This window comes from Phacochoerus africanus, chromosome 5 (assembly GCF_016906955.1).
Source record: "Phacochoerus africanus isolate WHEZ1 chromosome 5, ROS_Pafr_v1, whole genome shotgun sequence".
NCBI lineage: Eukaryota > Metazoa > Chordata > Mammalia > Artiodactyla > Suidae > Phacochoerus > Phacochoerus africanus.
Window position 1 is genome coordinate 9,861,347 of NC_062548.1, and position 25,726 is coordinate 9,887,072.

The 25,726-nt window shown below is 56.3% G+C and overlaps 4 protein-coding genes across 5 annotated transcripts; 1 reads left to right on the forward strand and 3 right to left on the reverse strand.

Moving 5' to 3' along the window:
• Positions 1 to 653: 653 nt before the first annotated feature.
• LOC125126936 (2-acylglycerol O-acyltransferase 3-like) lies at positions 654 to 4,368 on the reverse strand. Its single transcript, XM_047779273.1, is given in 10 exon segments — positions 654 to 924; positions 926 to 951; positions 1,043 to 1,341; positions 2,650 to 2,737; positions 2,740 to 2,820; positions 3,500 to 3,553; positions 3,669 to 3,813; positions 3,924 to 4,006; positions 4,102 to 4,201; positions 4,282 to 4,368. Coding segments are annotated over 10 exon segments (1,128 nt in total). The 3' UTR covers positions 654 to 759.
• Positions 4,369 to 4,457: 89 nt separating this feature from the next.
• Positions 4,458 to 6,317, reverse strand: LOC125126937 (2-acylglycerol O-acyltransferase 2-B-like). The gene is made up of 6 exons (XM_047779274.1): positions 6,206 to 6,317; positions 5,800 to 5,978; positions 5,484 to 5,688; positions 5,184 to 5,358; positions 4,893 to 5,077; positions 4,458 to 4,627 (listed from the first exon to the last, which is right to left on the reverse strand). Exons 1-6 carry the CDS (start codon positions 6,315 to 6,317, stop codon positions 4,473 to 4,475), a joined length of 1,011 nt encoding a protein of 336 aa, XP_047635230.1. The 3' UTR covers positions 4,458 to 4,472.
• A 2,994-nt stretch (positions 6,318 to 9,311) lies between these two features.
• PLOD3 (procollagen-lysine,2-oxoglutarate 5-dioxygenase 3) lies at positions 9,312 to 16,634 on the reverse strand. 2 transcript variants are annotated; one of them, XM_047779747.1, is made up of 19 exons: positions 16,105 to 16,634; positions 15,641 to 15,732; positions 15,338 to 15,474; positions 15,073 to 15,236; positions 14,833 to 14,945; positions 14,647 to 14,710; positions 14,000 to 14,097; positions 13,628 to 13,729; positions 13,290 to 13,415; positions 13,007 to 13,128; positions 12,558 to 12,662; positions 12,328 to 12,453; positions 11,886 to 12,027; positions 11,682 to 11,795; positions 11,433 to 11,501; positions 10,863 to 10,967; positions 10,202 to 10,348; positions 9,848 to 9,973; positions 9,312 to 9,742 (listed from the first exon to the last, which is right to left on the reverse strand). In XM_047779747.1, the coding sequence occupies exons 1-19, from the start codon at positions 16,214 to 16,216 to the stop codon at positions 9,587 to 9,589; spliced, it is 2,220 nt and encodes a 739-aa protein (XP_047635703.1). In that variant the 5' UTR covers positions 16,217 to 16,634; the 3' UTR covers positions 9,312 to 9,586. The 2 variants fall into 2 exon arrangements, with proteins under 2 accessions (XP_047635703.1, XP_047635704.1); XM_047779748.1 differs by having other exon boundaries at positions 11,682 to 12,027; positions 16,105 to 16,575.
• Positions 16,635 to 16,651: 17 nt separating this feature from the next.
• On the forward strand, positions 16,652 to 24,374 carry ZNHIT1 (zinc finger HIT-type containing 1). Its single transcript, XM_047779761.1, has 5 exons — positions 16,652 to 17,194; positions 23,139 to 23,309; positions 23,743 to 23,822; positions 23,942 to 24,111; positions 24,201 to 24,374. Exons 1-5 carry the CDS (start codon positions 17,173 to 17,175, stop codon positions 24,220 to 24,222), a joined length of 465 nt encoding a protein of 154 aa, XP_047635717.1. The 5' UTR covers positions 16,652 to 17,172; the 3' UTR covers positions 24,223 to 24,374.
• The last annotated feature ends 1,352 nt before the right edge of the window (positions 24,375 to 25,726 follow it).

Consider the following 25,726-nt stretch of genomic DNA (forward strand, 5'->3'; position numbering starts at 1 on the left):
GCATGTCCAGGCTGGGGGTCCAATTGGAGCTGTAGCTGCCGGCTGAGCCATGACGGGAACCCTTCTCCTACCAGTTCTAAAGGCTCCTTCCCCCAGCCCCGCACAGTGTTGTCCTCCCCATTCTTTCTCTCTCTTTCATTTTCTGTTGCTTTTTAGGGCTGCCCCTGCGGCATATGGAGGTTCCCAGGCTAGGGGTTGAATTGGAGTTATAGCTGCTGGCCTACACCACAGCCACAGCAATGCCAGATCCTTAACCCACTGAGGGAGGCCAGGGATCAAACCCACATCCTCATGGATACTAGTCCAGTTCTTAACTCCCGCTCATGGTATTCTACCACTGACACTAGTGACTCCACCTACCTAAATCCTGTCCACCCTTCCAAACCTGTCCCTCTGGGCAGCCACCCTCCCCAACTCAGTCTTGGTGCCCTACAGCTCTTAGCTGAGCAAAGGCTTTTATTTGCAGAGAGAGGGAAGTGATTTATGCAAAGTCATGCAAACAGAATGAAGTCTCTAGGAGAAAATTGCGGTCCTGACAGCCAGTCTAAGGCAGTGACTTGAGCACACTAGAATGGGGTGGATGATGCCTGGGCATGCTGGCTCCCAGAGCAAGCACGTGAGCCCCGCGGCCATCTGAGTCCACAAAGCAGTGGTGTGAGAGAACTAGCTTTTATTGGTGCAGGGCATGGCAGGAGGTGGCTGGGGTTGGGGGGTAGAGGTGGGCACATCTCAGTGCACTGGGCTCAGAGGCTCAGCGGCTCAGGGGCTGGAGGGTGGGGGAGGGTAAGGCCAGGGCTCGATGCAGGTGAGGTGAGTAGAAGCTGGGACCCCACAGCTTTCCTTGTGCTCTTCAAACAGTTGCTCCAGAGCCTTCATGTAGAGCATATGATAGTGGTCCACCTGCTCCTTGCTGGGCTGTGGGCACCTGGGGTACCGGCATGGGGTGGCCCACTGAGTGGAGAGGGGAGACACAGGTGAGGCGAGAGGCCTGTGCTGCCCACTCAGCTGACGGCAGCCTTCCTCCCTGGAGACGGGCACTCACCCGCTGTGGTGATGGGTTTGGCAAAGGGCAGCAGGCCGCAGAGCTTGGCTGAGAAGAGACTGTGGCTCCAGAAGATGCAAGGAGAAAGGGCTGTGAACTTCTTAAAGGTGACCTGGAACTGATACTGCCAGGAGCCTGGGGCAAAAGCCTTCATTTTGAAGACATCATTCTGGGTAGGTGGGCACCAGGGAGGCCCTGGGAAGGGGTGGCAGGAGGAGAGGGATGGGCAGGCCACTGGCTCTCCAGGAGTGCCCCCAAGCTCCTTCCCCACACCTCCAGACTCCACTTCCCAGGGCCACCTTCAGCAAATGACAATGGCTGCAAAGAAACCTCTGCAAGAAAGGACTCACGTTTCTTTTCTTTCCTTTTCGTCTTTTTTTTCAGGGCCTCACCTGCGGCATATGGAAATTCCCAGGCCAGGGATTGAATCAGAGCTGCAGCCACAAGCCTACACCACAGCCACAGTGATGCAGGTTCCAAGCCACATCTGCGACCCTACGCCACACTTGTGGCAATGCTGAATCCTTAACCCACTGAGCAAGGCCAGGGATAGTACCCGCATCCTCATAGATACTGGACCAGTTCTTAACCCACTGAGCCACAACAGGAACTCCCAGGACTCACATTTTTTGAGAAACAATTGTGTCCTGGGCCTTCCTATACACATTTTTTCATATACCCTGTAACTACAACACGGTGGCAGAGCAGATATTAACCCTATTTCACAAGTAAAGAAACATGCAAGGTTGGAGTTCCCATTGTGGTGCAGCAGAAACAAATCCGACTAGAATCCATAAGGATGTGGGTTTGATCCCTGGCCTTTCTCAGTGGGTCAGGGATCCGGCATTGCTGTGAGCTGTGGTGTAGGTGGCACAGGCTGCTCGGATCTGGCGTTGCTGTGGCTGTGGCTGTGGTGTAGACCAGCAGCTGCAGCTCAGATTCGGTCCCTAGACTGGGAACCTCTACATGCCGCAAGTGGGGCCCTAAAAAGGAAAAACAAAACAAAGCAAAACAAAAGGAAGCATGTAAGGTTTTGCCTTTGAGACAGTGTCAAAAATAGTTTGACCTGAGGGTGTCTGAGCCCCTAACTGGCAGTGTGAGCCTGTCTCTCTCTGCAGGGGAACAAGCGTGGTGAATGGGCGCAGTGCTTGGCATGGAGGAGACCCTCCAGGAGTGGTCATGGTGTAAGCTCTGGGGACACCCAGTCCCACCTCCAGTGGAGAGGGTGTGTAGGGACAGAGAGTGTAGCCCCTCGCCCCACCCCAAGGAATGTGAGGTTCTGTCCATTTAAGGCAGACACCCCCTCACTTCATCCCCCTAGCCCTTCATCCCACCTGTTAGTGTTGGAAGGGTGACCCCCCCCAACACACTGTCCCATTCCTTCCAAACTCCCCTCCCCCCATGCCTGTGTCAGTGTGCCCAGCGCCCCTCCCAGCAAGTGTGCAGGACACTTGCCCCAGAGCCATTCGCTGATGTCCACCCTGAGGCTGGCCCATGCTCAGGAGAGGTCTCTGGGCTGGGCGGTAGGTGGGTGGGGACACTCTGGGGGGGGTTCGGGGGGAGGCAAGGTAGGGGGCCTCCTCCCACCGTTCAGCTCAAGACTCACTCAAGGGAAGAGCTGGGAGAAGCTGGTGCTCTCGGTAGAGAAATTACAGAGGGCTGCGGTGCTCATGATCCCATGGGGGTGACTACCATGCAGTTCTGGTCAGGAGGCAGCTCTACAGTTTTCACCAGCTTTGGGGCAGTGTGTGGGGGGGGGTGTGGGAGGGTGGTGGTGGCTGAGAGGAAGAAAGCCCAGAAAGCAGGATACCGGCTGAAAAGAGTTCCCTCCACCCCAACAGTATTCAGCGCTCAAGGTCCCAGGGTGCGGTCAAGGGCACAAGGGGCTCCCTTTATTTTTTGCTTTTTTAGGGCCATACCTGTGGCATATGGAAGTTCCCAGACTAGGGGTCAAATCAGAGCTGCAACTGCTGGCCTACACCACAGCCACAGCCACGCAGGATCCAAGCCGCATCTGTGACCTATACCACAGCTCACAGCAATGGAGGATCCTTAACCCACTGAGGCCAGGGATCCTGCATCCTCATGGCTACTAGTCAGGTTTGTAACTGGCTGAGCCACAATGGGAACTTCCACAAGGGGCTTCCTCTTAAACACCATTGCACCCTGGGACCCTTGCATGTATTTCGTTGGGGGGTGTGGGTGTACTCAGACTGCAGCTTAGGGAGGGGTGAGTAGGTGTGGGAGCTAGGGGAGAGGGAGGAAAAAGAGAGACTCCTTGCAAGGTGACCAGTTACCTTAATGGGATAATTGTCCCTTAGGTGTTTCCAAATAGTCCATTTCCTTAACCACTCAGAACGCCTTCAGCCTTGGGCAGAGAGACATCAGCGGATGGGGAGAACTCCTGGTTGCACCGTTTAACACCTCTCCTTACCTGAACCCTTGTTTAGTGCTCACCTTGGAAGGGCGTGTCCCAGTCCAGGTAGAGCCGTGCCAAATAGGGAACCAAAACTCTGTGAAAAGGGAGAAGGGGAAAGGAACGGACAGGAAAGTGCCTGGAGGAAAGAGAAGAAAGGAAAATGAATTCGCTTTGAAAATGCCAGTGGCTTCTCTCTTCCACCCTCACCAATGACATCTTTGGCCAGCTTCCAACTGGACCTCTTGCCTCTCCCTCTCCGCTTGCCCTCGGGCATCCGGCAGGTGGGGCTCCAGCCTTCCTCCCCCCCGCCCCCCGCGGGCCCGCCTTCCCCAGTGGACCCCGCGCGCCGCTCCTCTCACCCAGGAAGAGGAAAGTGAGCACCGTTAGGTAGACTCTCAATACTTCCAGCAGCGTTTCTACAGGGTTTTCAGGCTGAGGGCAGGTGGCGGAGCTCCCCGCTACCAGCAGGGCTGCAGAACCGGGGGGGGCGGGGGGGGCGGGCGAGCGACGAAGGTTTCGGTGGGAGCCCAAGAAGCCTTTCTCGTCTGAGTGGCCAAGGCTCGCGGGAGTGCAGGTAGCGGGTTGTGTGGACAGGAGGGATCCAAGGATCCGGAGCTCCAGAGGTCTCCAGACTCCTCACACAGACCCCAGAACTTCTCCGGTTGGTGAATCGGGGCGGGTTTCTGGGCGGGGCTGGGAGGCGGGGTAGGGGGTGTGCAACGGAGGTTGCCCGCGTGTGCCTTAGGGGAGGAGTCGCAGAAGAAGGCGGAGAGCCCACGCACTGGGTCCCAGGAGAATTGGTTTGATCTCAAATGCTGACAGCAGGTCCTGGACGCGCGCCCGGCGTCTGTTTGCAGGTCTCCGGGAGCGCCAGGCCACCCGGAGGCTCGGCCAGGCGCGCGGACATCCCCGGCCATGCACAAACACACAAACACCGCAGATCTGTTCCCATCTTTAATTTCAGCCCCCACCCACTGTCTCCGAGGGGACCGGTCGGGGCCGGCTGCGCGCCTAGATGAGGAGGAGGTGCCTGTTGGCCGGGACGCCGTAGCGCGCCTTGTGCTCTTCGAACAGCTGCGTGAGCCGCTCCACGTAGATCGCGTGCAGCGCGTCCACCTGCTCCCGGCTGGGCCGCTGGATTCGCTGCACTGGGATCGGGGCCCCCACTTCGGGCGGAACACGGGGCGAGAGGGGCGATTGCTGGTAGCCGCCCGCCGGGTCTCTTTCTCCCCGCCACGATCAACTGGGACAGAATTCAGGGCCTGCGCGGTTGCCAAAGGCTAGGCTGGCGGCAAGGCCAGCGTGGCCGCCGCGCGGCAGCCCCCAGGATTTCAGGCTGCGAGCGGCGACGCTTCCCGCGCGGGGAGCCTTGAGCCCGGGAGGAGCGGGCGGGCGGGCCGGGTAGCGGAGCGGGTAGAGGCTGGGGCTCACCGACGGTGTGGATGGGGCTGCGGAAGGGCAGGGGGAGGCCCCAGGGGCCGCGAAACAGCGGCAGGGCCACTCTCAGCAGAGGCTGCAGCCCTTCCTGTGCCCTTCGCACCCATGAGCCCGGCGGGTTCGGAAACTGCTGGAAGAGCTCGTTCTCTCCGAAAGAGAAGACTGGCACCAGAGAGGCCCTGGGGAGTAGGGGCACTCCTGACTCTGGTCCTCGGGGCTTGCCACACTCCTCCCCGGCAGCGGCAGCGCAGCCCCAGCGTGCCCCGCCCACCGCGGGGTCCTCACCCGTGTTCCAGCGCCAACTTGACAAATCCCTTCTGATTTCGGATCCGCAAGGTCAGCGCTCCAGGCTTCGCCTCCAGCGCCTCCAGGGGCCCTCCCACGGACAAGACAGCCACTTGGCCACCCTGAGGCCGCGACAAGAGATAGGAAGCACTGGCCTTGTCAGAGGACACCAAACCTGGTGGAAGGGAGGGCACAAGCTGAGGGACCTGATGCCTGGGTCTTCCAGAAGAAAGGGAGCAGGGCCAGTAGGAGGTGACAGCTGGAACTGGGGGTCCTGAGGCCCCGTGCTCCCCATCTCACCCGCACACATGATGTAGTCCCGGAAGATGGGGAGATTGAACCAACAAGGCAGCATGAGCAGATGGGGCCGCAGGCCAGGGAAGAGGTGGGAGAAGCCAGTGGCGTCTGTGCAGAAGTTGCTGAAGGCCCCGATGACCATGACCCCATGAGGATGGATCCCAAAGACGTAGTTCCGGGAGGGATCCAGCTCTGTGGTTTTCACCAGCTGGGAGACAGAAGACGCGCACCCCACCGGGGCGTGGAGGTTGGACTTTGGGGATGATGGTCTCTTCTGGAGCCGTGCTCCCACCCAGCACACCATTCCAGAGGGTCTCACCGAGATGGGGAAGTAGTCACGGAAATGGCTCCAGATGGCCCAGTTTCGGACCCAGGCCGAGCGACGGCCTCCCTCCCAGGGCGTGTTTCTGTCTCTGTAGAGCCAGACCAGGTAGAGGACCGCTAGGATCCAGGCCCGGCCTAGGAGTACCAGGATCAGGGCAGCCAGGCATACCTGGGCTGGAGGCAGTAGAAGGGAGAGGACTCAGGATCCAGAAGTTCCAATCCCAGGGCCTGTCCTCCCCCTGCACTTTTTCCTGGCTTCAGGCCCATCCATCCAACCAATATCTTTCTCACTCCTTCAAGGACCTCCCCCCACCCCAAGCTCCCTGCACTGCCTCCCTCCCTTGTGGTAATGGGAAAGCAGAGTGCCAGGCACAGGGGTCCTCAGGGCTTCCAGGACTCACCGAGCCCCAAAAAGGAGAAGACCCATTGCAGGACAGCAAACACTTGGAGGCTCTGGCGGAGGCAGCTGGAGGAGGCCGGCATTCTGTAGAGGGCAGTCTCTCGGGCCACCATGGCTCTGCAGTGGCCCAACCCACTGGTCCTGACCCCTGGCCTCTGGTTCCCTCCCCTCTCTGCTGCCCTGCACATTGGCCTCTGGTAAGCCCAGCCAGGAAGGATTAAGCACTATCTGGGCCACAGGGCTGTGACCAACAGGACAGAAGGAAAGAGCAGGAGTGTGGCTTGGAGCCTGGGGATGAGGAAGGTGTTTGGACTTTGTGGAGGTCGGGATGTCAGGCCGCTGTGAGGAGCAGGGTCGGCAGAGGTCTGGGGAAGCGGGATTACCGCTGTGAACCCTGAAAGCAGGGCTCCCCACAAGTCCCTTGGGCCTGGCCTCTGAGGGTAGATGACGGGCAGAAGGATTTATTCCCTAAGGAGTGGCTTAGGCCTTTGTGGGGAGACCTCCAGAGGGAAGGGATTGGTGGGAAAGGCCAAGGACTGGGGAGCCCCTCCAAAAGAGAGTGTGACTGGCTGTGGGCACACCCTCCAAGAGGGCTGGGGTCAGTCCCCACCATGACCGTGGCCCGGTCTGGGGGTGGCCAAGCGGCCCTGTCCAACACTGACCGAGACCTATGGAACTAGCACTTTTCCCAGGTCAGGGGATGTCACTTTTTTTTTTAATTTTCTCCTGGCTGCCCTAAAGCATATGGAGTTACCGGGCCAGGGATCAGATCCAAGTCCCAGTAGCAAGCTATACCACAGAGGCAGTAATACCAGATCCTTTGACCCACTGTGCTGGCCAGGGATTAAACCTGTGTCCTGGCACAACAGAGACACCACTGCCCATTGTGCCATAGAAGGAACTCCTTTTCTTAATATATATATATATATATATTTTTTTTTTTTTTTTGCTTTTTGGCTTTTTTTGCTATTTCTTTGGGCCGCTCTCGCAGCATATGGAGGTTCCCAGGCTAGGGGTCTAATCGGAGCTGTAGCCGCCAGCCTACGCCAGAGCCACAGCAACGCGGGATCCGAGCCACGTCTGCAACCTACACCACAGCTCACGGCAACGCCGGATCATTAACCCATTGAGCAAGGGCAGGGACCGAACCCGCAACCTCATGGTTCCTAGTCGGATTCGTTAACCACTGCGCCACGACGGGAAATCCTTCTTAATATATATTTTGAGGGCTATGCCTGTGGCATGCGGAAGTTCCGGAGCCAGGGATCAAACCCAGTCATGGCAGCAACCCAAGCTGCTTCAGTGACACCACCAGATCCTTAACCTGCTGCACCACATGAGAACTCCTGATAACTGTGTGTTTTCTATGTCTGTGAGTCTGTTTCTGCTTTGTAAATTTAACTTCATTTGTATCATCATTTAGATTCCACATATGAGTGATATCATGAGGCATTTTGTCTCCGGCTTACTTCACTTAGTACATTCATCTCTAGGTCCATCCACGTTGCTGCAAATGGCATTATTTCATTCTCTTTCATGGCTGAGCCATTGTATATCTAAGGAACAACGTTTCTTTAGGGAAATCAGATGCACACTAGTCAGGAGCCTCTGTCACATTCTCTCCTGGCACAAAATACTTTCCCTCCATCAGAGTGACTTTCCTTCTTTTTTTCTTTCATTTATTTTGGCATTTCAGGGCCACACCTGTGGCAAATGGAGGTTCCCAGGCCGGGGGTTGAATTGGAGCTATAGCCACTGGCCTACATCACAGCTCAGAGCAACACTGGATTCTTGACCTGCTGAGCGAGGCCAGGTATCGAACCTGCACCCTCATGGGTGCTCATGAGATTCATTTCCACTGAGCCATCATGGGAACTCCACAGCGGCTTTCTGATTAAGGTCTCCCCACGCTGTAAGCAACAGGTAGAGAATATTGTGGTCAGCACTGCAGCCCTTGTGATGGGTCCCCAGCGCTTGGGTGATGCTCCATGAATGAACAGTGGGTCTGTGGGAGACAGGATAGGCCAGTTTCCAGTGCCCAGGACTTACCGCTCAAGGCTGGCACTCCCTTTCTGTCCCTGTCCCCTGTCTCGCATGCAGCTTCCCTGTCCAGGAAACTTTTGCCAAGAGGTATTTTCTCCTGTCCCTGCTCAGTCCATTTCCACCCACAGGACATGTGATGAGGGTGGCAGGGGGCCAGGGTGAGATAGACTTTGGAGTCTGGGCAGAGAGATGCTCAGTCCATGTGGAAAAGACCCACTCTACCCTCCCTGGCAGCCAGCACCACCCACTGGAAGGAAGGCTTCTTAGAGGACATTTTCCTGGGAGTCTGGGCAGGAGGAAGGAAGAAGGGGAATCTAGCTGGGGGTGCAGTGGGGTATCAGAGCCAGGAAATGTCCTAGGACAGGTGAGCAGACCTGTTTGTTTTTTAAAGGCTTCTGTAAGGGAACATGGGGAGATAAATTCAGGAAGGTGGCTGGTGTGAGGCTGGGAAAGACCAGGTTAAAGGGGCCTGGTCTACTGTCCTCAAGGCACTTCCAGGGGTCTCGGCAGGGGCTGATGGTCCCCTTGGGGCTGGAAGCAAGGCCAGCTCCAGGAGGTCTCCTCTTTTTCAAGGCTGCTTCCCATCCCTCTCTTCCAGGAAGCTTTCTTGGCTTAATCTTCCAGATTCCCTTCTGATCCAAAGCAGCTACAGTCAGGTTCCAGCCTGTCTTCCCTCATAGAACACCTGCCCCCAGGAGGGCCTTCCTTCCCTAGCACTGTCCCTGCAGCCCAGCTCAGGGCTGTGCCACCCCCAGCCTTCACACGAGGGAGAAGATGCCATCAGGAGAGGAGAGAATAGAAGAAGAGAGCTGAGGAGGTGGGTTTTCACCTGAGCCAGACAAGGGAGGCCCTTTTGGTCTGGCCCTCATGCTCAGGCGATGACAGGGAGTTAGATATGGGGTCGCAGGAAGCTTCCAGGCTCCCACTCTGCTCTGGCATCATGCTTCTGCCTTTTCGTCTTTTCTGTTCTTTTCATTTGGAGTGACCCCAGTCTCCCCTTCACTCTGGGTGGCGGGAGGGACACGGGGTCCAGAGGTAGATCAAAGAATCAATGGACACGAGAGTTACAAATCCTCCTTTATTGAGGAAGACTGAGAAACAATAACTTATTACATGGCGAACCCCTAGAAGCCCTCTCCCTGGGAATGCTTGGGGGCTGAGGAGCAGGGCAAGGGGGCTTCCTGAGCTTCCCGAGGGCCGAGGGCCGTGTGGTGGGGGCAGGGCAACACATTCAGTCCCAGACACACGGAACATGCGCCGAGAGGCAGGGCACACCCCCTCCGAGGAGGGAGCGCGAGAAGGCACAATGGCAGAGAAGGTTGGGCAGAGTGGTTGAGTGTCAGGGGTCGACAAAGGACACCATGATGTAGCGAGTGCCCCGTGTGGTGGGCAGCCCCTCATGGTAGTGGGTGAGACGGCCAGGGTGCAGGAGCCCCCAGCCCTTCCGTGGGGACGAGATCACACAGTCGTAGCGCAGGAAACGGCAGCCGCCTCCCTGGAGGATGAGAAGGGGACGGGGTGGAGTGTGAACAGGTGCGGGGACTGGGCGGCAGCCAGGCACCCTGGTGGCACCCTGAAGTGGAGAGTGGCAGGGACCCACCTCATAATCCAGGCCCTTGTGGTTGAGGGCAACGTTGAGGGTGAAGGTGGATGAGTCGTGATGGGGCCGCAGAGAGGGCTGCTCATCCGGCCGGTAGCGGACCACGAAGTTCATGACCGCCCGGGTCTGTGGGGACATGGGAGGAGAGGCTGGAGGAGGGGGTCCTGAGGTCTAGGGAGAGGGAGAGGTGGCAGGGGCTCTCACTGCTACCTCTCCCCCCCCAGGGAGGCTGCCTTCCTGCAGGATTTCACTCCATGGGGTCCCAAATGCCTCAGGATCCCAAAAGGGTGCTGCATGGAGATGGCCGGCCGGGTTCTAGGAAGGTGGAGGCAGGGTGGCAGGTGCAGTGGTCACCTTGGTGTGGTAGCCTGGGAACAGGCTCTCGGTCATGGGCCCCACATATGTCCTCAGCAGCTGCAGCCACTGGTCCTCATAGCCCACCTGCTTCATGTGGATGTCTACGGTGGGCACATTCTCGTAGCCTCCAGCCAGCCTTGAATCCTGCGGGCAGTGGGCACTGAGCTGACAGGGCAGTGCCAGCCTCCTCATCTGCTCCCAGGCCTTAAAGCTTATGTTCCCTCCATCTGGAAGTCTTGACTCCTTAGCTTGACTCACTCCTGCTGGGCCTCTGAGTCTCAGGTAAGATGCCACCTCTTCTGTGAAGCCCCTTGGTCCCCCCATGTCTGGGGCATGGGCCCCTCCTGTGACTCCCACAGCACCTGGGCTGCCCAGCACAGCCTTTAGAAGCTGGGTCACTGCTGCTACCGACAGCAGGTGAGACCTAGGAGAGCAGGGCTTGACCCGTACAATTCATCAACGCACTGCACTGCCAAAGTCAGTGGCTGGCATCTAGGACCCACCTAGCATTTCTTGAATGAATGAATGAATACAGTTGTGCCCCTTCCACTTGGGGACCCCTTTCTGCTCCCACTCTCTAAATTTGATTTTCCTTTCACCAGCCCCAGCCTCTTCTTCCTCCCAGGGGCCCTCCTGCTCCCCCACCCCAGCACCTCACCTCATGCCGGCCTCCTGACCACTGGCCGTAGTGCTCCATTTCTTCCACCAGCTCATCACACATTTGCTCCGACAGCAGAGGGAACCAGTACACATCTGGGCAGGGCTGAGGACAGATGGGGCGGGGGAAGAACAGGGCAGGGTGATGCTCGGGGAGCGGACAGGCAGCCAGTGGAAGGGAGAAGAAGCAGGGAGCAGAAAGGGAAACCAGGCCATGAGATAATGTGGAGGAATGGGGCTGGACCAGGAGAGGGTGGCCAGAGAAGGTGGGCCCAGTGCTGGAAACACTGCACAAATGGCACGGGAGTCCCGGGCTCCCTGCCGGAAGCATCGTTTTCAAACTTGCTGTAAAAAATGTCATTTCACCCATACATGAATGTACCCATAGACAAGAGAGGACTGCTCTGATTAAAACCAGGGTAGGGGCTGCACGCTTATTTGCTCAGCCTTTGCCCTCTTCTTACCCGAGCTGAAGACCTAAGGCAGCTGGGAAGGCATCGGAGAAGCACTAACCCAGGCGGTGGACTCAAGGGGCAATGGCCAGCAGGGTCAGGGTCTGAGTGGGGCTCACCTGTTCCACGAGTCCCTCCCCTTCAAGGGCCCGGCTGTAGTTCTCGTGAATGTACTGCTCTTTCCAGTCCTGGGGGAGCGAGAGGGGGCGCACCTTGACCACCTGTGCCCTCTTTACTCCCTCGGCGCCCCCCAGGGAGCCCCTCTCCAGGCAGGAGGCCCCGCACAGCGCACACATGTGTGGGCTGGGGATGGGGCGTCAGCCTTTGGCGAAGGGCACCTGCCTTCTGTGCCAGGGCTGCCTACTCACCAGGGGGTTGTCGAAGATCTGCCAGAGGTCGGGGTGCAGGTGGTCTGTATCGTACCGGGAAGTGGCCAGGAGGCGGCCAAATTCGTGCCGATTGCTGAGGTGGAGGAAGATGCCCTGGGTGAGGGGGGAGGGTGTGAGAAGGGTGACAGAGATTGAGGGGGCTGCCTCCCAGCACCCCCGCGTTGAGCCCCAGGTCCCGCTCACCTTGTCCCGCACGCTCTTGCAGAAGGCCATGTCCGGGTCAGTGTCGCTGCCCGAGAACACCTCCCTCTGGGGCAGCTCTGTCCTCAGGGTCTCCCCCCGGATCACGTAGGCCTGCGATATGTAGGGCACGTTCCACACGCCCCTGGAGGCCCCCACATCAGGGTCAGCCAGGTGGGTGGCCTCCCACAACCCCGCGCACAGTCCCGGGAGCCCCTTCCCTTGGGAGCTGCGAGCTGTGAGGTCCCCCGCATGTCCCCCATCAAGCCCTGCTGACCGCAACCCCCTCAGGTCCCGCAGCACGGTCAGTCCCTTCCCCACAGCCCCAGCACATCTTCCTGGTGGCCAGGCGGGATCCCCAAGACCAGGGCTTTGGGCCAGGATGTGGAGGTCTTTGCGGGCCCAGGTCAGAGGAGGGGCGGGCCGCAGCCCAGGCCGGACTCACACTCGCTTGCGCTGCACCAGCTCCACGTAGTCCTCTGAGCGCGCGTAGTACTCGTCAGGGCTCAGGGCTCCCCAGAAGTTGGACCACAGCTTCCCGTGGCGGGACAGCATGGGTGCTATCACCTTCCTGTGGATGGGCAGCAGTGAGGGCTAGGTGGAGGGGAGCCCCCTGCCCAGGGCAGGAGTTGGGGGTTCCCTGGGGACTATCTGGGGGCCTTCTAGCCAAGCGACCTGTTCTCTTCAATGAGGATGCGCAGGACCTGCGGGTTGGTGATGACGGCATCAGCGTCCAGGCTGAAGTAGAATTCACACTTGGGGTCGTGCCGACAAGTGTCCCTGGAGGTGACAGACCGACAGACAGGTGAACTGAAAGGGAAGCAAGTGGATTGGGGGGGGCAGGTGGGGACTGTAGAGTAGGTGGGACTCCCCCACCCGCTGAGGAGAGGAAGGAAGTGGGTAGAAGTGCCAGCAAGAGGACAGGGTCAGGGGAAGGGCTGGGAGGAGGATGAGACTGGCAGGAGGCTGAGCCAACAAGCTTCCTTCCCCAGGACCCCGGGGCTCTCCCACCTGTGTGGCAGCGGCTGGATGGTGGATGTGGGGCGGGAGAGGGAGGGGAGTGTGGCCCGGCCCCGACCGGGTTCATGGCTGCCCCCTCCTCCCACCCCCTGCCCCCCACTCACATGGCCATGTCCCTGGCCTCGCCTGGGGTCAGGGCCTCCTCAGGCCCCACCAGCTTCACAGCTGAGAAGTGGTCCTGGAGCTGTGGCCAGGAGGCGGCAATGTGTGGCTCGTGGTACACCTCCTGGGGACGAGGGGAGGTGGGCAAGATGAGCGGGACTGAGAGAGCAGAACAGACGCGCCCGTGGGCTGGGAGGGTGGGGCTGAGTAGAAAGGGGGCGGGACTTCTCATCAGGGCAGGGGCAGGGTCCCTCGGGAGAGAGAGGGTTCAGTCAGGGTCCTCACGTTGTTGTGCAGGAAGAGGGTGACCCTGTCAGGGGGATAGTCCAGGAGCAGCAGCCGCTGTAGGAAGCGGGGCAGGAACGGGGTAGGTTGTTCTACAAACACGGCCAGAAGCACCCGGGGGGGAGGCTGGAAGATACAACATGAGTTCAGGGGAGAGCCTGGTGCCCCCACTCAGCCTGTCCTCCACGGCACTGCTGGGTTTGGGGGTCCCCAGGAGCTCTGCCCCCAACTGCTGCCCGGCACGCAGGGGTGCTGAGAAGAGGAAAAAAGTGGGTAGAAGTGCCAGCACCCCCTGGCTTCAGAGCGCTCTCCTACCCCAGCCTGGCGCCCCTCCTCACCTGCCCCCCCGGGAGTGTCCTCCGGTCCAGGTCACAGAACCCACAGCCTCCCTCAGGAGTCCAGCCATTGGGGACATAGTTTCCCAGGTAATTCAGCTGGAGCTGTTGGGAGAGACGGTGACAGGCTGGGGCAGAGGAGTCCAGGGCCAGAGGTGAGGGAGGCAGGGGACAGGCAGGGGACAGCACAGGGGAGGAGCAGTGGACATTCAGAACCTCTCCCAGCACCTGGGCTTCTGGGGCTGGGGCAGGGGGGGGCACTCACTGCCTGGAAGGGCTGGAGGAACCTGGGGTTGGGGTTAGGTCTGGGGTGGGGGCTGTGGGGCCAGGACTGACGGGGGCAGTGAGGCACTGAAGGTACAAGCAATCAGGCACCTTAGTAGGACCGTTCCCATGGACCACAACAGGAAGCGTGTCGTAGGCCACGTTCCGGATTCGCACACGATTCCGCCCAAACTTTAACACCACCTCATCTGAGGAAGGAAGGTCCAGCTTTAGGCTCCCTTTCTCTCAGAGCTCCTCAGCAGCAGGTGCTTCTAAACAAGAAGCTGGGGTGGGGGACAGCTTCTCTAGAGGATGCAGGACTGTGACCCGTGGTGTAGCAACGGGAGACCTTCTCTCTCCAAGGGCACCGACCAGGCTGCTGCCACCCTGGGGAGCTCCCCTGCTCACCACCTGTGTGATCTGGGCAAGTCACTGGCCCCTCTGAGAGGCAGTCTCCCCATCTGTAACAGGTGGAGAATCACAGACCCGCCTCTCATAGGACTGTGTTAACTGAAGTTCCAGAAGTAAAGCCCTGGCCCAGAGCTTGAGCACACAGTGTGTTTGGGAGACATCCGGGCCGACCACCACTGCTTTTACAACTACTCGCACAGGGCAACCTACTCTGGCAGCCGTTCTGACATTTGATGAAGTTAACACAGAGGTGAGATGAAGACCACCCCAGTTCCACCAGGAGCCCCTCCCAAATCCAGGACCCCCAGCAGCCTCTCTCATGGTCCTTTTGATTGCTTTCTTCTCACCTAGAGCTCCGTTGAGGTTCTGAAAGATCCGAGATTTGTGATCCAGGCTAAGGCCGAGTTTCTCCTGATGGGAAAGGGGGGGCATCACTTCCCACTCTTTTCTCTTCACATCTTTCCCAAAGCCCCTTTACCCCTTCTCTCCCATTCAGCCTGAGGCCTGCCATCCCCACCTCTGCCCCTTCCTACCCTCAGTCCTGGGTCCAGGTAGAGCCGAGTGTAGAACAGCTGATCGTCATCGTCGTCTTTGTACTTCCACTGGCGAACGATTTGGTGGATCACAGGGGCGAAGCCAATGAATCCTGCAGGGGAGGGGAGGTGCTGCCTCCAAGGCTCCCAGGCTCCCAGGACCTGTCCCCACTCCCTCTCCGGCCCTCAGGCTCCTGGAACACTCCATGTCCCCCGGCTCTTGGACACTCTGCCACTCACCACCAGAGTTGAGGAAGCGCTTCCCCGTGCCCACCTCAGGGTACTGCTCCGCCAGCCCCCACTCGGGCCAGCAGAAGCCCTCTGCAGAGAAGAGCAGGCGGCTGCCACTCTGGACAAACTTCTTCAGCAGCTCCGAGGGGCTGCCAGCCAGAAGCACATCATAGCTGGGGAAGGAAGGGGAGGATGAACAGGACAGCTGCTAGGAACCCCAGTATCCTCAGCCCCTCTTTCTATCAGCCCCTCCGCTTTCTCCCCAGCCCTTTACCTGTCCACAAACATGATGACCATATCCTCCCGGTCTGCATATTTCTCCATTTCTTTCTTTAGCCACCTGACCTTCTGTCCTCCACCAACTGTTCGGGCTACATCACCCCCTCGCCACTCCTCTCCCAAGCCCAGGGTCTGTAGGAGAGACCCAGAATGCCAGGGGGGAAGCTCAGCCAGCTGGGGCGGGGGTGGTGTCCCAACACTCTGACCAGGCTCACCGTGGGGTCCCAGGCATCCAGCCCTCCGTCACTCTTTGGCTGGACCCCACCTCCACCGCTTCTAGGGGTGTCTCTCTCCTTACCCGCACAGTGTAGTTGAAAAACTCTGCTGATCGCAGGAAACGCCGGTATCCCTCTGTCTCGGCTGTGGCCACGGTGATCACCAGCAGTTTATCTGTCACCAGCCAGGAATTGGCACTCTGGACCCACTTCCCCAGCTCAAGCACTCCGCACACTGTTGCCCTCCTTCCCCTTCCTGACTCTGTTCCTGTCCCTTACCTCTTTTTCCCCATTCCCTCCTAAACTCTTCCAAACCGAGGGAAACTTCACCCCAGTGAGAGCAGGATGGAATGACACCCAGAAATTCCCGGTCAGTTCGCGTGGGAAAGCTGGAAACCTCAGTTCAGAGTGAGGAGTGGGCGAGGGGCCATGTGATTCTGCCCTAGAGACCGCGCTGCGCGTGGGAGAGGCCGGCCTAGACCCTCTCCCAGGTCTCCGCTGGCAGACACGTCAGCCCGGAGTCACCTGGCCCTCCCGCGGTTCTCACCTGGGTTGACGGGGTCGCTACTCCGGGGGCGATCTGAGGCCGAGGCCGCAGGAGGAGGCGACAGCATCAGCAGCAGGAGCAGCAGGAGCCGGAGTCCCGGGCCCGAGGCCATGGCGTGGAGAGAGCCGAGGGGCACACAGGCCGGCAGGCAGCTCGGGCTGTGCGCCTGGATCCCAACTCCGGAGAGGGGCTCTGGGAAAAAGGACCGGGGCTGCTGTGCGGCCCGCTGCAAGGAGGAGCCGTGTTGGGGCTCCGCCCTGGAAAAAAGGCGTAGCCGAAGGTTACAGAAAACTCGAGATGCCGGCGCCCTAGACAAGGCGAGAATTGTCTCGGGGCGCTGGCGGAGCTGAACGAACGGAGGGGGCGACCGGCCCAGACGCGGTGGAAGGGCGGCGGCTGGGGCCCGCGATCCTAAGACGAAGACTTTTGGAGCCCGCTGGCCCCACAGCCCGCCTAACACTTGAGGAAACTGAAACGCGGAGAGGGGAAGTGACCCTTTGCGGGTCCGGCAGGACGCGGAGGCGGGTCTTTGCCACAGCCCTGACTAGAGCAGCCGGGCGGAAGACCGGGAGAGAGAGACGGTGGGGTCGCGCGGAGCGAGGACAGCGGCTGGGAGGAAGAAGGCCCAGGAGTCTTCGGCCCCAGGGGAACTGGGAGTTGAGATTTTGGCAGAGGGTCACTGGGAACTCTGGGATCGCCCACTCGAGCCTGCCCATTTTCTTCGGTAGTCCAGCGCATCCTCTCTACTGCCCAGGGGAGAAGTTCCAGGGACAGACTTTGTATCTTCAGAAGGACCAAAGGAATATGACGTTTCTTGAAAGATCACTGGCACCACCTCTTTAAAATGATCCATTTCGGGGGTCCAGCAAAATAACAGCTACAGAGGCCAGAAGTAGTTTTGCCCGTACAAAATATGGCGGAAAGCTTTCTCGTCTCCAAGGGAACAGCACGTAATGAGTCAGAGCGGTGGAATTGCTCTGCGCACGCGCAGGAGCACACGCCGCCGGAAGACGTGGTACCCTTTAGCACGCAAGCGCAGTAGGCTCTTACGTCAGCTGTGTTGTGGCAATGGTGGAGAAGAAAACTTCGGGTAGGTGAGCCCCCAGCTGTTGGTCCCCTAGCCTCCTCTCAAAAACGAACCTGGTCTAGGGTTTTCCTCATTCAGTTATTAGCCTGAAATCCCTCCCTCGGCTCTCGGGCCCTCACGTTGGGGCGGCCCCCTAAACTATCCAGTCACGTTTTAGTCACACCTGCTGTAAGCCGCGCGTTGGGGATGGAGAAAGGAAAAAGATCCTTAACATTCCAAGGAACTGGCTTTCTAGGAGCAGGGCAGACACGCAGACCTGCCATTGTATTTCAAGGTGAAACGTGCTCTGGTAGAGGGATGCAAAACGCCTGGGCACAGGGAGGAGTGGTATCCAACCCAGCTTCTGGGAAGGGGGGACCTGGAAGGCTTGGACCGAAAGAAAACGCTTGGACTGAGTCTTGAAAGTTATGGTTTCGCTCAGTGCGGGTGCGTGGAGACTCATTTCCCGCAGCGGGAACCGCACGTGCCAAGGTAGGAGACCATGTGAAAAGAAACGCTTAGAAAGCATAGCTCAGGGTCTAGGGCTTGCGGAGGAGAGAGGCTGTGGAACGGCTAGGGAGGGTTACCCTTCAAAAGCATTATATACACTGCCGAAGAATTTAAACTCTGTGGAGAGGGCGGTGGAGAGCCATCAAGGGCTTTTTTTTTTTTTTTTTTTGGTCTTTTTTGCCATTTCTTGGGCCGCTCCTGCGGCATATGGAGGTTCCCAGGCTAGGGGTCTAATCGGAACTGTAGCTGCCAACCTACGCCAGAGCCACAGCAACGCAGGATCCGAGCCGCGTCTGTAACCTACACCACAGCTCACGGCAACGCCGGATGGTTAACCCGCTGAGCAAGGGCAGGAATCGAACCCGCAACCTCATGGTTCCTAGTCGGATCCACTAACCACTGCGCCACGACGGGAACTCCTCATCACGGGCTTTTAACGCAGAGCGCGGTGACCAAAACAAATTTACCGCCTAGAAAGCAGTCTGGCTTCAACAAGGGAGGATGGACTGGAGAGCCTAGAGCAGCCCTGCCTGTAGAAGTTTCTGGGACGATGGGAATGTTCCTAACAGCACTGTTCAGTACAGCAGCCAATGGCCACATGTGGCTATTGAGCACCTGAAATGTGGCTAATAGGATTGAGGAACTGAATTTAAAATTTTATGTAATCTTGAGAGTTCCCCCGTGGCCTGGTGGGTTAAGGATCCAGCATGGTTGCTGTTGTGGCTTGGTTCACTGCTATGGTGGGCGTTCGATCCCTGGCCTGGGAACCTTCATGTGCTGTGGGCACGGCCAAAATTTTGTTATGTGTGTAATCTTAGTTAATCTCCCTCTAAATTTAAATAACCTCATGTGATGGGTGGCTACTTTATTGTATAAGGCAGGTCTAAAGATTGGAAGGCCGGTTAGGAAGCTGTTGAGTAGTCTGGATAAAAAAAGATGAGGATCAGAACACTCTGCCTGATTGCCTGGTAATAAATCCAATCATGTCATCTTAAAACCCTTCACTGAATCCCCATCCCTGAACATAAAATCCCCAAATCCAAATTTCTTTAGATACCTAAAAACAAGATTTTTTTTTTTTTGTCTTTTTAGGGCCACACCCACAGCATATGGAAGTTCCCAGGCTAGGGGTCGAATCAGAGCTGTAGTCACTGGCCTATGCCACAGCCACAGCAACACCAGATCCAAGCCAAGTCTGCGACCTACACCACAGCTCATGGCAACACCGGAACCTTAACCCACTGAGTGAAGCCAGGGATTGAACCTGCATCCTCATGGTTACCAGTCAGATTCATTTCCACTGAGCTACGATTGGAACTCCAAAGATAAGATTCTTAATGGTCTGCATGACTTCATATCCATGCCCACCCCACCTCCCCATCACAGTTTATATACCATCCATGTAGAACTTTTAAAAATGTATTGAAGGCACTGCAGTCTTTCCTCCAGGCCTTCTCTCATGCTGGTACCAAGGCCTAAGAAACCCAGCCATCTCCTCCAACCAGGCTAACTTTTGTGTATCAGTCAGGCCTCAACCTAGACTTGCCTTCCTCTGGAAAATCTCCCTGACTACCGCAAGACCAGGGTAGGTGTTTTTGTCATGTGCTCCGTAGTACCTTGCACTTGCGTATCCTAGCGTGTACCGCGGTGCTGTACTGTGCTTGTTTGTTTGATCATTTATATTCCCCACCCGCCTGTAAGCTCTGGTCCTATTCCCAGGACCCAGGGCACCGCCTGGCACTTGGAAGAGAGGCAGTATAGTGCAGTGATCAAGAGGATGTTTTTTGATGCTGGGCAGTTCTGGGTTTGTTTTCTGACCCAGGTGCTTATTAGCTGTGTGAACCTTGGACACATTTCTTAACCTCTGAACTCTAGTAAACAGAGGACGATAATGATAACTATCTCACAGGATTGTTGTAAGGGTGAAGGGATTCCACTTGTGCAAAAAGCTTAGTACAGGCATACCTCAGAGATATACTGTTTTGGTTCCAGACTATTGCAATAAAGCCAGTGTTGCAATAAAGTGAGTCACACAAATTTTTTGGTTTTCTAGTGCATATTAAAGTTCAGAGGAGTTCCTCTTGGGCCTCAGTGGGTTATGAACCCAACTAGTATCCATGAGGATGCGTGTTCGATCTCTGGCCCCACCCAGTGGGTTAAGGATCCGGCATTGCCGTGAGCTGTGGTGTAGGTTGCAGACGCGGCTTGGATCCCATGTTGCCATGGCTGTGGTGTAGGCCAGCAGGTACAACTCCGATTCGACCCCTAACCTGGGAACTTCCATTTGCCATGGGTGCATCCCTAAAAAGCAAAAAAAAAAAAAAAAAAAAAAAAATCAGTTTACACTATCGTCAGTTAAGTGTGCAGTGGCATTATATCTTCAAAAATGTCTGGAGTTCCCATTGTGGCGCAGTGGTTAACGAATCCGACTAGGAACCGTGAGGTTGCGGGTTCGGTCCCTGCCCTTGCTCAGTGGGTTAACAATCCGGCGTTGCCGTGAGCTGTGGTGCAGGTTGCAGACGCGGCTCGGATCCTGTGTTGCTGTGGCTCTGGCGTAGGCCGGTGGCTACAGCTCCGATTCAACCCCTAGCCTGGGAACGTCCATATGCCACGGGAGCGGCCCAAGAAATAGCAAAAAGACAAAAAAAAAAAGTCTGTACTTTAATTTAAAAAATTACATTATTGCTAAAAAATCCTGGCCATCATCCGAGTCTTCAGCAAGTTGTAACTTTTTGGTGGTGGAGAGTTTTGCATTGATGTGGATGGCTGCTGATGGTGATGGTTCCTGAAGGATAGGATGCCTGTGGCAACTTCTTTCTTCTTCTTCTTTGTTTTTTTTTTTTCAGCTGTACCCGTGGCATATGGACGTTCCCCAGCCAGGGATCAAATCCAAGCTGCAGCCATGAGTACACCACAGCTGCAGCAATGCCAGATCCTTAATCCATTGCATCACAGTGGAAACTCCAGCAATTTTTTAAAAAAAAGACAGCAATGACCTTTGCCCCATCTAGTGACTCTTCCCTTAAAGAACAAGTTCTCTGTAGCGTGCCATGCTGTTTGATGGCATCTTACCCACACTAGAACTTCTTTCACAGTTGGAGTCGATCCTCTGCAGCTTTGCTGCTGCTTTATTAACTAAGTGTATGTAATACTCTCCATCTTTTGTTGTCATTGCAACAGTCTTCGCAGCATTTTCACCAGAGGTAGAGTCCATCTCAAGAACCCACTTTAAAAAAACAAACAAACAAAACACTTTTCATTGCTCATCCATAAGAGGCAACTTCTCATCCATGAAAGTCTTATCACGAGATTGCAGCAATTCCATCACATCTTCAGGTTCCACCTCTGATTCTAGTTCTCTTGCTGTTCCTACCACAGCCACACTTACTTCCTCCCCTGAAGTCTTGAACCCCTCAAAGTCATCCGTGAGATTAGGCATCAGCTTCTTCCAAACGCATGTTAATGTTGATATTTTGACCTCTTTGCATGAATCACAAATGTGCTTCATGGCATCTAGAATGGTGACTCTTTTCCAGAAGGTTTTCAATTGACTTTGCCCAGATCCATCAGAGGAATCACTATATGTGGCAGCTCTAGCCTTATGAAATATATTTTTTTAATTTTTGAAATGTATTTCTTAAGTAGTAAGACTTGAAAGGCAAGATGACTTCATCCACGAGAAGCAGAATGGATGTTGTGTTAGGAGGTGTGAAAAAAGCAGTCATCTCGTCGTACTTTTCCATCAGAGCTCTTGGATGACTAAGTGCATTGTCAATGAGCAGTAGTATTTTCTTTTCTTTTTTGGCTGCACCCACTGCCTATAACATTTCCCGGGCCAGGGATTGAACCCTTACCACAGCAGCAATCCAAGCTGCAGCAGTGACAACAGATCCTTAACTTGCTAGGCCACCAGGGAACTCTGAGCACTAATATTGTGTGTTTTTGTTTTTATTTTATCTAATGTATTTATTTATTTTTGCTTTTTAGGGCCACACCCAAGACATATAGAAATTCCCAGGCTAGGGATTGAATCGGAGCTGCAGCTGCCGACCTGCACCACAGCCACAGCAACACCAGATCTGAGCCGCGTCTGCGACCTACACCACAGTTCACAGCAATGCTGGATCCCCAACCCACTGGACAAGGCCAGGGATGGAACCCACATCCTCATGGATACTAGTCGGGTTCGTAACCTGCTGAGCCACAACAGGAACCCCCGAGCAGTAGTATTTTGAAAGGAATCTTTTGTCTGAGAGGGAGGTGCCAGTGATGGGCTTCATAGATGCAGTAGACCGTGCTGCAAACAGATGTGCTGTCATCCAGGCTTTGTTGTTCTGTTTATAGAGCACAGGCAGAGGAGATTGAGCCAGGTTCTTGAGGACCCTGGGATTTTTGGAGTGGTAAAGGAGCACTGCCTTCAGCTTAAAGTCATCAGCTCGTTTAGCCCCTAATAAGAGAGTCAGCCTGTCCTTTGACGCTGTCAGGCCAGGCATTGACTTCTCCTTTTTTTTTTTTTTTTTTGTCTATTGTCTTTTTAGAGCTGCACCTGTGGCAAATGGAGGTTCCCAGGCGAGGGGTCTAATCGGAGCTATTGCTGCCAGCCTATGCCAGAGCCACAGCAACGCCAGATCCTTAACCCACTGAGCGAGGCCAGGGTTCGAACCCACAACCTCATGGTTCCTAGTCGGATTCATTTCTGTTGCACCATAATGGGAACTCCCAAATTCTTTTGAGCTAGAAAAGTCTGAGACGGCATCTCCTTCCAATCGAAGGCTGTCTTGTCTCCGTGGAAGATCTGTTGTTTAGTGCAGCCGCCTTTGTTAATCATCTTAGCTAGATCTGGAGAACTTGCTACAGCTTCTACGTCACCATTTAACTGCTTCACCGTGCACTTTAACGTTTGGGTTTAGCAGTGGGACTTGTGGGTGGGGTGCCTCCATTTGGAATGGAGGGGGCAGTGCCCATACAGGTACGATCGAGGGTGGGCTGATGGATGAGCATCTCTATATGTGGTGGCCCACTTCCTTTGAGGTGGGAGATGAGATTGCTGAGCCTAAAGGCAGAGTGTGTTCAGTTCCCAGTGGAGTCTGGAAGCCCCAAGTGTATACTGGGGTCTTGTCAGTAGGGTTGTGTGATTTCGGCCAGCAGTGAGAGGGATCCAGGAAGCATTTCGTTGGCTGGGCTTGGGATTGGGAGGACAGGCTGGATCCCAAAGGGTAGAAAACAGGCACGAGCGACTGACATGGTAGTCTTAGTCAGCTGGGAAGGGAGCCACCCAGGGGGTGATATGCTGGGAGAAGATACAGGGGCCAAGGGCTTGGAGACTAGGATGAAATCAGAGAACTGTGGTCCCCAGCCTCCCCCCGCCCCACATCTTCCCAACACACTGCCCAGAGCCAAGGCCACCCCGCTTCTCTCCTCTCTGTGCTCCCTTAACCTTTCCGGCCCTGCCTTCTAGTTCGCTCCCAGGACCCTGGACAGCGGCGGGTGCTGGACCGAGCGGCCCGGCAGCGCCGCATCAACAGGCAGCTCGAGGCCTTGGAGAATGACAACTTCCAAGATGACCCGCACGCAGGCCTCCCCCAGCTCGGCAAGAGGCTGCCTCAGTTTGACGATGATGCAGACACTGGTGAGTCGGGGGTGGGGGGTAGAAAGGGAGGGCCAGGGGCCGGAGAGGCAAGGCCGCAGGGAGCGGAAAGAGCCTGCCCAGTTCAGGGTTGTGGAAGGACATCAGCCCGGGACATGGAGGACCCTGGCGCTCCTCTGGCCCCTTGACCATGAGCCCTCCGCTTTTCCTTTCCATGCCTTGGTTTCCTTTCGTGTGTGTAGAATGAAGAAGGTAGCAGATAAGCTCTGAGATCCTTTGCAGCTCTGCCATAAGGCTCGAGATTTAGGGAGTAAGGAGATGAAAGACGGCCCGATGGGAGAAGTGGGGGGCAGGGAAGGATGATAGAGGCTGGCTTGGAACCCAGGTGGCCACAGGGGGCATCAGGGATGATGAGGCAGAGAAGATGGTGCCTGTCTTGCCATGTGCCACGTAACTAATCGCTCTTGACCTCCAGGAAAGAAAAAGAAAAAAACTCGAGGTGATCATTTTAAACTTCGCTTCCGAAAAAACTTTCAGGCCTTGCTGGAGGAGCAGGTGAGAGGGGCTGGCTGGGGGGGACCCCACAGGAAATGGACAAGCCTGCAGTGGTCCTCGGCCCCGGTGGACGGAGGGTGGGCGGAGGAGTCACAGAGCCGTCCCTTTTGTCTCTGCAGAACCTGAGCGTGGCTGAGGGCCCCAACTACCTGACAGCCTGTGCAGGACCCCCATCCCGGCCCCAGCGCCCCTTCTGTGCTGTCTGTGGCTTCCCCTCCCCCTACACCTGTGTCAGCTGTGGTGCCCGGTACTGCACGGTGCGCTGTCTGGGCACCCACCAGGAGACCCGGTAGGCGGGGGCCCCCTCGAGTCCACACCCTCTCACTCCTACCTCACAGCCTCCCAGACCCTCTCATCCTGGGATCCTTCTGCCTGCAGGTGCCTGAAGTGGACTGTGTGACCCTGGGCGTCCCGGGAAAGGAAGGCCCTCTGCCTCGCCTGGCCTTGGAGTGGGCGTCCCTGAAAGAGGAGCCCACCGATGCGTGTGTCATACCCTCCAGGGAGGCCAGCCCTCCGAGTGCTGTTGTAATAAAAGGCCCCATGCAAGGAGGAGCCAGCCTGTTTGGTCCTGGTGTTTTGGGGTGAGGCTGATGGGTCCCCTATCTTGTGTGCTCACTGCTCTTGTGCCTTTTCTTCCTACCTGTCAATGCCCTCCCCCTGTCTGCTTCTCCGGGTCCCCAACCATGAAAGATTTTGCTCTATTCTCTTGCCACGCCCATGTCTGCATTTCTTGGCTGCAGCTGCCGGCCTATGCCACAGCCACAGCAATGCTAGAGCTGAGCTGCACCTACAACCAACGCCACAGCTCACAGCAACGCCGTATCCTTGACCCATTGAGCAAGGCCAGGGATTGAACCTGTATCCTCGTGGGTACTAGTCGGATTCATAACCCGCTGAGCCACAGCGGACTCTCCCTTGGCTGCTTCTTTATGTCACTAGGGCGTGGATGATGATTGATTTAGTTCCTTTATTTTTGCTTTTTGTTTCTCTGTTTTCTCTGAGTATCTTTTGAGTACAGCTGGGACCCAGGACTGGTGACAGGGAAGTGGAGCGAGAGTTGGGCGTGGGGTATAGGAAGATACTGCAGAAGGAGCCAGCCTTGTCTTTGTCCTCTGGTTCTTAACCAAATGGGAGAGACGGGGCCCTTGTCCTTGGTGCCACTCACCTGAGGGAACAGTTGTCCTTAGGAAGCCCCTCTTATCAGGGGTTGTGGTATGTGAAACTATTAGCAGCAGAGAAAATCCAGAAATTTCTAGGAAGCGTGGGGGAGTTCATGGTGGAGAGACCTCCATTCTTGCTGGCCCTAGATGCTGTAACTCTTCCTACACTACTCGGGCTTCCTACACTCACACCTGCAGGTAGACTGCAGGCTGTAACCTATGTCATAACATAGCAAAGCAGGTGCTTAGGAAATATTTGTTGCACAAATGACCTCAATGCGCTATTAGTGACATCCAGCCAAGTCAGTGTTGGGGACCTTTTTTAGGCTCTTCTCCCCACTTTGGGGGATATCCTTGGGGTTGGCCCAGATGTTCCCAGTGTCTTCCTGAGGAGCTGTTTTCCCCTTATCTGGAGACTTGTGGTTAGTCCAGTCGTATTGGTGATGGCTCTGTGTTGAATAGTGGTGAGGACAGGGTTTAGAGAAAATCCTCAATGTGTAAAACTGGTATTAAATTTCCATCAAAAGGTGGCATTTAGGGAGTTCCTGTTGTGGCGCAGCAGGAACAAATCTGATTAGGAACCATGAGGTTTCGGGTTCGATCCCTAGTCTCGCTCAGTGGGTTAAGGATCTGGCATTGCCGTGAGCTGTGGTGGCTCGGATCCAGCGTTGCTGTGGCTGCGGCTGTGGTGTAGGCTGGCACCTATAGCTCTGATTCGACCCCTAGCCTGGGAACCTCCATATA